We start from the raw sequence: 9,935 nt of genomic DNA, 5'->3' as shown, positions 1-9,935 counted from the left end.
TCTCTTCCTCTTCTCTTTCCTCCTCCCCATCCTTCCCCTCTCCCTCCTCCCTCTTCTCTTCCTCTTCTCTTTCCTCCTCCCCATCCTTCCCCTCTTCCTCCCACTCCTTCCACCCATCTTCCTTTATCATTTCCTGTTTCTTCCCCTCTTCTCTTCCTTTTTCCTTTCTTCTCCTTCCTTTCCTCCTCCCTCCCCCTCCCCCTTCTTCATTTTCCCTCCTCTTCTTTTCCCTCTTCTCCTTTCTTCCTCCCTCTCTTTGCCTTCTTTCTCTCCTCCTTCCCCTATCCCTCCCCTCTTCCATTCTCCCTTTTCTTTTTTAAACAATTCTTTAAGTCTAAAACCAATTTTTCTCCTGTGTATACTGGCCCATCTTTTCTTCCCTGGTATAAGCTGCCCTTTCTGTTTCTTTCCCAGGCTTGACAAAGTGAGGTGCCATCACCTTTGTCATTTGCACAATGGCCTCCTTGGTAGCCAGACAAGGACAGAGCCTAGAATCATGTCCATAGGCCAGTCTTTACCTCAGCCCAAGGACCTGCCCCATGAGCCACCTGGACACAGGGGAGCAGGAAGCTGGGAGCCAGTAGGGAATCAGTAAGCAACAAGTTGATCTCAGGGAGCCCAGCTGGTTGAAGACATCAGGGGCTGGCAGTCTTTGTCCCTGGCACCCAAGGCTGCCCTCCTTTGACATAAGCCATACACAGGGCCCGGCAGTTCCCCACTGTTGATGCTTTGATCCCCATGGAAGGGCTCCTGGAGGAAGCATCTGTGTCTGAGCTAAGTGCTGGGAGACTCAAGGGGTCTTTGCCAAGACAGCCTGGCGGGAAGAAGAAGGCATGAGCCAGCCAGGGAAGGGTAGGGAAGGGTTACAGTTGGGCTCTGGCTTGATGTGGCCTGTTCCTTTTCCCTATAGGACGCCTGGACCCTGCTACCACCTGCAGTCGTTCCTTGGCCAGGTGCGTCCCTTGAGGCTGGGAAGGTAAGGGCTTCCCTGCTCACTTAGGGGCTCACAAACCTCTCCCTGTATATAGCCGGGCCATCCAGCGGAGCCTGGCTATCATCCGGCAGGCGAAGCAGAAGAAAGAGAAGAAGAGAGAGTACTGCATGTACTACAACCGCTTTGGCAGGTGTAACCGTGGCGAATGCTGCCCCTACATCCATGACCCTGAGAAGGTGGCCGTGTGTACCAGGTGCCCTGTCCAGCTTTCCTGATGACGTGTGTGTGTGTGTGTGTGTGTGTGTGTGTGTGTGTGAGTGACAGAACCTTCTCCCAGCCCTTCCCAAACCTTGCTATCCTGTGCTGCAGATTTGTCCGAGGCACATGCAAGAAGACAGATGGGTCCTGCCCTTTCTCTCACCATGTGTCCAAGGAAAAGGTGAGTGTTGTCTGGTCAGCAGGCCTTCTCTTGCAGACATTCCAGCCTCTGGGCAGATTGCACTGTGTAGTCTTCCTTGGTCCCGAGTTAGCGGCCCCCACCTCAGGTGCTCCTCCAGCTCCTGTCACTCCCATGTCCTGGCTGTGTTGTACTGCCTCTTCCTCCAGCTGGAAGCAGAACCAGGCCTGGAGTCCCAGCATACCAAGTCAACATTCCATTGCCCCAGGTCCTGCATCGATGCCAACCTGCTTCCCACCTAGACTACAGGCCCAGGGGAGGGAAGCCTAATAGATGCTCCTAGAATATGGGGCCAGGGTCTCAACTCTCTCCTGCCATGGATGGCGTACTGGTCAGAAGAGCCATGGCAGCATAGCCATGATTGCTATGTGCAGGTGTACCCGAGAGGGAAGGCCTGAGAGTACCGTAGTCAGGGCCCAGTGCTAGCCACAGACCACGTGACCTTATTTATACCCACTTGCCTCTGGAAAGACGGCCATGAGTGTGAGGAAGGGCCTGGGGCCTGGGCCACAGTGGAGAGGAGGCGGGTGGGTGAGGTCTGCTGCTGCTCCGACAGCTTTTCCCCTTGAGAAACTTGGAGAGAATCAGCATTTTTCTCCCTAATCGAGCTTCGAAACTCTGTCGTGAGCAATTTGGAAATTCACGTCGAGTTTCAGGTTCATTAAGCGCCAGCTCCAAAGCCCGTGCGCACTCCAAGCTGTCTAATGTGTGGGCCGCACCAGCGCCCTGAATTAATGTTATTGTTATTTGTGTGGACGTGGCGGGGTGCAAACAAGGTTAATTGAAATGAGAACGCAGTTTCCTCTTGGTAACGGCCCCGCTCTGACAGCCAGGAGGAGCTCTGTTTGGTGCAAGAGTTGGCTTTATTATCCCTTTTTATTAGAGCTAATTTGGGCTCTATATCAAAAACCACATTAAGGGAATTGTCTATAGCTTCTCCAGCACCAGCCCAAACGGGGCCCCCAGCCCCTCTCCCCTCTGTGGCTGCAGTTAAAAGACAATTAAAAATAAACTCTTGCTCAGTAAATCACCCTTTGTTTCTTCGATTTCCCCTCCTCTCTCTACTCCAGGGCTGCTGTCCCAACCTCTCCCTACTTGACCTCAGATAGGTTCCTGCCTTTCCCTCTCCCACCTTGCCCCAGAAAAGTGACTTTTCAAAGTCCATGGGCTCCTTGGGACAGGGATGTACTCCTCAGACCCACTGCTAGTTCAAGAGTGGAACATCTGTCAGAGGCTCTGACGTGCAGTATGCGGTCTAAGTGACTGCCTGTGGCTGAGGAGGACATGCTGGGCCAGGACAGTGACAATGCCTATTCTCCAAACAGTCCAGGAAGGGCTGGTGGCTGTCCCACAGGAAGGGAGGGAGCAAAGTTGCCTGGAAAATTCAGAGGTAGACTTATCCTGGGTGCTATGCTCACATGTAGAGAACAGCACACCTAGGAACAAGCCACTCTACAGACTATCTTCATTGGGTAAAGTTAAAGCAGATGAGGAACGTGGGGCTCTGCTATGGAAGGTGGCTCCCTGGCCTCCAGCCGCTGCTGGCTGGAATGTGCATTCACTTCTTGTGGAGTTTTTTTGATTTTGTCACTCCCATCCCACCCCCCAACCCCCACACTCTGGAGTCTTACTATGCAGCCCTGGCTAGCCTGGAGCTTGCTCTGTAGACCAGGCTGGTCTTGAACTCAGAGATTCACCTGTCTCTGCCTCGCAAGTGTTGGGATTAAAGGTGTGCGTCATTGCACCCAGCTCTGTGTTCATTTCTCCCTCAGGAGGGCCAGGGTGATGGTCTCCGGCAGAATCTGGGTGGCTGCTGTCCAGGTGTGGGAACCTCTCAGGGGCCTGCAAGTCTGTGATAGTTTTACTTGTAAAGTGAGTATGGTACAAAGGTGTGGACCTTTGGGTCCTCACTTCTCCCTCCCTCCCATCGCAGATGCCTGTGTGCTCCTACTTTCTGAAGGGGATCTGCAGCAACAGCAACTGCCCCTACAGCCACGTGTACGTGTCCCGCAAGGCTGAAGTCTGCAGTGACTTCCTCAAAGGCTACTGCCCATTGGGTGCAAAGGTGAGGACTACAGTTGGGCATGGGACAGATTGTCAAACAGCACCTTCTGCATTGGCTTCTGTGGTCTTGCTCAGCTTTGAGATGGTCTGTAATTCCATCCATCTCATGACTGAGGGGTACAGCAACTTGCTCAGAGTCTCACAGGGCCATAGCATCCCAGGTCCTCTTGCAGAGGCAACAAGGGGGTTTATAGTACAGCCCACTCAAAATATGAGAGAGATGTAGTAGCTGACATAGCAAGACCCAAGGAGACTGCTGAGAGTTAAGACCAGTAGTCACTGAAACAGATGTCAAAGGTTGGAGGCTCTATAGGACTGAAGTGACTGACTGATGCTGGGTGGGTAGGTGTGTGTGTGTGTGTGTGTATCTCATATCTCTCATTTCCATCTCACCTTTAATAGAGGGCAGCTATCCTCTATCAAAGAGGCTAGGGCTGGATTCTGTTGTGCCCATCCATTGCCCATTGGAGATACCCAATATGGAGCTAAGGGTTAGTAAATGGTCAGGATGTCTGCCACCATATTCCTGGCATGCTGCCTTCTCCTAGATGTCCAAGACTACTTTCTTGGCTGCTCAGGCAGCTCAGTCCTCCCTTCCTGCTCTTACAGGAAACTCTGTAGCTGAGCCAGCATGATCTTATCAACTGCACATCTACAGAAGAGCCCCGGGAACCTACCGCTCCTCTCCAAGCCTCTCATACCTCAGCCCCTCACACTGGGGCTCTGGGCCTGAGGTGGGCTCAACATGGCTGAACACTCTTGGAGAGTGTCCTTTGGTCCCTAGGATCCTAAAGTAGAGCCATGACATACCACTTGGGGGCCTGTGGAAAATGCCTTTGCTGTCTTTCCTGTCCCCCAACTTCACTTTGCCAGTGAAGTGAAATCAAGGCTAACAGCCAGTGTAGGGTATGTAAGTGCAAGGCCAGCCCCTATCTCCCAAACCCTTGTGGCATGGGATAGCCCTCTGTTAGGAGCTTCACAGTGTATGTGCCCTGTCATACCTGGGGAGAGCCCTCTTAAGTTGCTTGAGCTCTTTGATGCTTTCTGTCTTTTATCCTGTCCCCCAACAAAGTGGCTTAAGACTCCCTTCCAGGAGGACATAAGAAATGACTTCCTTGAACTCACTGATGCTTCTGTATTGCTACTGATAGCATAAGTGTGGTAGGAGCTGTCAGGTCACCTTGAAGGACACTGATCCCTGGCAAGGAAGTCCTTCCGGGGAGGTGTGGACTGGCAGGTCCTAGCAGGGTTACTTTTAGGTGCTGGCCCAGGTGAGGGGCAAGACCCCATGGAGGCTGCAGCTGATTATTGTAAAATATTCCAATTTAGATGAAGATATCAGAGCGATATTTAAGTCCTGCTTCTATTAGTGGAAGTGCTTACTGCGTCCCTTTCGGCGTGTCAGCGCTGCGTCCCTGCCGCATGATGGATAGCAGCTTGTAATTATATATGGGGGAAAGCGCTGAGCAGGCCAGATCCAGCGGGAGGGGAGGCAGCAGTCTGGGCCTGTGAGGGTTAATTTTATTCTCTAAATAATATAAAAAGTGCTGAGTCGTCACCTTGCGCCTGAAGTAGAAGTCCTCAAATGGGCCCTGGAGAGTTTATAATATTCCACTGAATCAAGTGAAACTGTTAACCTTGCTTCATAAAGCCAGGGCTTGTTAAAGAGGCACGTTCCCTTTCCTTTTGAATAATTTAGGCTGGGAGTAAGTCTCTGCTCCTTCCCTTTCTGGGGGCCACAGGGCTGTTCCAGGTCTTACCACTCAGAGGGTAGCCTCTGCCAGCTGGCAGCCAACCCTCTTGGACTTGCAGACAAATTTCTAACTGCAGGTTGCTGACTTTTGTAGTGTGCCGCTCACTGTCATGGTCAGGGTTGCACTGTAGTAGAAAGTGGCTAGGGTGGCACTGTGTCACTTCTTCCTGCCCCTGGTTGTGACCTAGGGCACACTTTGATCTCTTGATGGATGTGATGCCAGCTTTGCCTTACCATGTAGCTCCTTGGATCATGAGTATTCTGTGTGCACATGCCCCAGGGCACAGAGCTGGCGAATCTGTTTTTTTATATAATGTATACATGTGCATTTGAAGTATGTGTGTGCCTTTGAATACGATCCTTTCATTTGTATGTGCATGTGTGTAGAGAGAATGCGTGTGCATGTGTTCTAGCTTCCTCCATCTCTCTGCTGAACCCGCTACACAGCTCCCCACTCTCCAGTCTGTGCCTCCTGCTCTGTCGTCCCCTGCGTGTGCTCAGGCCTCTCCAGGACCCCGGGCGGAGATTTAGGTTCCGATTTTTTGCACTAATCCACCCGCTACCCTCATGGCTACTGAGCACTGAGTCCTCCATGGCATCTTTGGTTCTCCTGCCCATTGCCATATGCTATCTCTGCTTGGGAAGGGTGCCCTGCAGTCTGCTCAGAGCCTTATGCTGTGTGCAGCCCTCCCATTTCCCCATAATTTGAGTCTGTTGAAGGGCTTATCTTCATCCCTGATCATAGTGAACGGCCGTGTTTGGTACTGCTGCCTCCACTAGCTGTGCTAAGGTGGCTGTGGGTAAGGGGCCAGACTCAGTGCAGCTTCACTGCCACATGTAGCCACCACCTTGCATAGGCCATGGCCACGAGGGTTTGTTTCCTCTTGTAGAGATGAGGGCTCTGTCCCCCACATGCTGCTGTGCTGGTGAAAGAGCCAACCATCTCTCATGAAGACTGCCAGGCACTCTCAGGACACACTGTTGTTGATTTGCTTATTACACGAGGCCTCTGCTCATTGTGTCTTTATGTAGTGTGCATATTTTTCAAATGACATTCTAACCTGTCTTCCTGTCCCTGAGAACGTAGAAGCCTTGGAAATTACAGCTTCATTGGCATATGACTCACACAGTGGACCCCGTGTTTCGGTGTCATGGCTATTGGTATATTATTTTTGTTTCTTTTCAGGGCTCAGGATTGAGCCTAGGGCTTCATGCACACGAGGCAAGCACCCCACCATAGAAATAAGCCCTCATCATTCACAGCTTGTTGTGTTTATTCTTTAATTGTGGCATGGAATGGGATAGAATATTGTGATTCAGACCTAGGACGCAACTCCATGGTAAAGAGCCTGCCTAGCGTTAGCAAGGCCCTGAGTGTGAATCGCAGAACCCCACACAAATCTGTGCTGTAACACTTACAGCAAGGTTCATTATTTTATCCATTCCTAAGGCAACAATTCTGTCACTGATTAATTAGATTTACAATATTGAATCAGCACTTGGGATGCAGAGGTGGGAAGATCAATACATGTTTATGCCCAGTCTGATCTACATACTGGTTCTAGGCTAGCCAGGGTCACACAGCAAGACCCATCCCAAAAGTAAATAAATATTCACAGCATTCTGCATTCAGCATCTCTATGAAATATTTTAAACCTTTTTCAGCACTTCAAACTGAAACACTGTTAATGCAGTAAGCACAGCTGCCTTTTCCTCCAGTTGCCAGCTCCTGGCAGCCTTGCCCGGGCATTTCCGTGATAAAATCCGGCAGTAGTTGTTCCTCTGTGTCTGCCATGTAGGCCTTTTTCTCAGCATAGTGTTTTCAGGGTTCATATTGTTACATATATAATAACTTCATTCCTTTTTATGGCCAAATAATATCCCATCACATGTGTGCAGGCATTCTGTTCATCACTGCACATCTGTAAATAGACATGGGTTAGTGCCACCCGCTGGCCGCTCTGAATGATGCTATAACAGACACTGGCATCAATACCTGCTTTTACTTCCTTGCTGGATCATGGGTCAATCCTATATTTGTCTCTCTCTTTTTTTTTTTTTTTTGATTTTTCGAGACAGGTTTCTCTGTGTAGCCCTGGCTGTCCTGGAACTCACTCTGTAGACCAGGCTGGCCTCGAACTCAGAAATCCTCCTGCCTCTGCCTCCCAAGTGCTGGGATTAAAGGGGTGCGCCACCACTGCCCAGCATATTTGTCTTTTTGTAGACCCGCCAAACTGTTTTCCATGGTGACTGGATGACTTCATATTTTCATAAAAGGGCATCTTCCCCACCGCATGTTGTGAATTCATTTGTTAATGCTAACAATTTTTATGGGTTCCTTAGGATTTTTGAAACATAAGATCTGTCATCTGAAGGCAGACAAAATGTTACTGCTCCCATCTCCATCAAAAGGCCTTTTGTTTCTTTTCCTCGCCTAGTTGTTCTGTCTGGAAAGTCAATCTGTGGAGTAAAGGTGGCAACAGTGGAGCCCTCCTCTTTTCTGTCACTGTGTGTGCTGCGGGCCGTGGGCTTCTGAGGAAGTGTGGTGTTGTGGTTTCCAGGGAATGCTGACCTTATGGGAGAAGTTTAGAAATATGTCCTTCTTGCCAGTTAGGAAAGTTTGAGAAAAACTAGTGCTGATTCTTCATTAAAAGACGTAGTAGCACACTCACCATGGGGCCTCCAGTCTGTAGTCGCAGGCTTTCCCTGGGGAGGTATTTCTAACTCAGTGCTCTGTGAGAGAGAGAGTCGATGTCAGTAGGTTGTGTTTCTGGGTGTGATTGAAGTATTTTCTAATTATATTTGTGGTGTCCAGTATCTAGTGAGCACCCCATTCCTGATACTTAGTGTGTTTTCTTTCTCACCTGTGTGGCTGGAGTTGGCAGATCCCATTGGTCTTCCACATGACAGCTCGGGCTCACTGATTGTTCTGTTGGCGCTAGCTCCCCTTTTCCATTTCAGTGCTTTGTGTTCCTCTCGTTATTTATTTCTGCTTGCCTGGCATTTATTTTGCCCTTTCCTCCTCTGGGTTCTTGAGGACTGGGAGGGTTCCCCTTTGTCTAAGTGTGTTTGGTTAGCTGTGTCCCTAGCACTGCCCTGCTGGGCTCTCACGCAGGGCTGCTTGTCTCAGTGCTGCTGCTTTCTGACCCGGGGGATTTACAAGTGTACTGCCCGGTTTTCAGGACTCTAGAACTGTTTCTTGCCTTTCTGGCCTTGATTTGATGCCCTCATAGTAAAGAATACACTCTGTGTAATTTAATCTCTCTGCCCTAGCCCTATCTTGTCTGGACTCAGACCCATGCTAGGTGAATGCTCTACTAAAGTCACATTACGTCCCCAACTATTCATGTGTCTTTGGGCCTGTTTGCTTGGTTGGTTTTGGTTTTGGTTTTTCCAGGCAGCGTTTCTCTGTGTCTTCCCAGGCTGTTCTGGAGCTCACTCTGTAGACCAGGCTGACCTCAAACTCACTGAGACCTGCCTGCCTCTGCCTCCCAAGTGCTGGGATTAAAGGCGTGCACCACCACAGCCTTGCTCTTTGGGCCTGTTTTTGTAGCTCTTTTCTACAGGATGGGAAAGTGCAAGCTCTGGGACCCATCTTCCCTTCCTAGCTGCTGGTTTCTGACCAAAACACATGGCTTATTGCTGACCTTGAGTTAGAAACAGCTTGATTTCACCTATAATCTCAGACACATTGCACACTATGTATTTATGTTTCTTATGTATTTTATACTGGATTTTTTATTTGTTTGTTTGGGACAAAAATAACTATGTAGCCAAGGCTAAACTCAAACTTTGAACCTATTTGTTTCCCAATGATGAGACTACAGTCTGTCCCACCTGCGCTTCAAAACATGTTGGACCAAAAATACCAGTTTTCTGTTGTTATGTGAGAACATTAGGCCTTAACAAACATCCCCATGTAAGGAAAAAGGAGGTGCTGTGGTGCCCTGGGGGGAAAATGTCTTGGTTTTTTTTTTGTTGGATAAAACATTCTGTGATTTCATAATAGATTTTGCTGTTGAAAGATTTTTTTAAAAAAATGCTATTATTGTATGTGTATATATGTATGACTATGTACTGTTTGTGTATATGTGGATGACTATGTATTGTTTGTGTATATGTGTATATATATTGTTTGTGTATATGTGTATATATGTATGACTATGTATTGTCTGTGTATATATATTATATTGCTTGTGTATATGTGTATATATTACTTAAGTGGCCAGAGCTGCTTCGTCCTCTGAACCATCTTGCTGGTCTTAAAGATATTTTGAATTTTCATCTAGCTTTCTCTTTTCTTTCTTTTCTTTTTTTGAAACAGGGTTTTATGTAGCCCGACTTGACTTCAGACTCAGTATGTAGCTAAGGATGATCTTGAACATTTGATCTTCCTGGCTTTAGATTCAAAGAGTTGTGATTACAGCTATGTGTCACCCTGCCTGAGTTATGTGGCGTGGGGAGACCAAAACCTTAGGCATCACGCATAGTGGGCAAGCATTCTGCCAATTGAGCTACATCCTTAGCCCCTAGGTATCAAGTTTTCATGAGTCTGTTTATCTCTCCTTTGTGTCAGTCAGTTTTGTTGTGGTTGTTGTGTATACACATATGCATGTGTGTGTGTGTGTGGCATGTGTGCACATGCATACATGTGTATGTAAGGCCAGAGATGGACATCATGCGTCTTCCTTAGTTGCTCTTCACTTTAATTTTGGAGACAGGTTGTC

At 48.6% G+C, this 9,935-nt stretch overlaps 1 protein-coding gene across 1 annotated transcript in view; it reads left to right on the top strand.

The window, feature by feature from the left end:
* Positions 1–9,935, top strand: part of Zc3h3 (zinc finger CCCH-type containing 3) — an 86,432-nt gene that overhangs the window by 61,309 nt on the left and 15,188 nt on the right. Inside the window, exons 6-9 of the mRNA XM_021184025.2 lie at positions 911–953; positions 1,029–1,187; positions 1,304–1,373; positions 3,325–3,456. Coding sequence (XP_021039684.1) covers positions 911–953; positions 1,029–1,187; positions 1,304–1,373; positions 3,325–3,456 — 404 coding nt within the window. The remainder of the gene's footprint in view (positions 1–910; positions 954–1,028; positions 1,188–1,303; positions 1,374–3,324; positions 3,457–9,935) is intronic.

Source organism: Mus caroli, chromosome 15 (genome assembly GCF_900094665.2).
Source record: "Mus caroli chromosome 15, CAROLI_EIJ_v1.1, whole genome shotgun sequence".
Taxonomy (NCBI): domain Eukaryota; kingdom Metazoa; phylum Chordata; class Mammalia; order Rodentia; family Muridae; genus Mus; species Mus caroli.
This window is presented reverse-complemented; position numbering and strand designations above follow the sequence as displayed.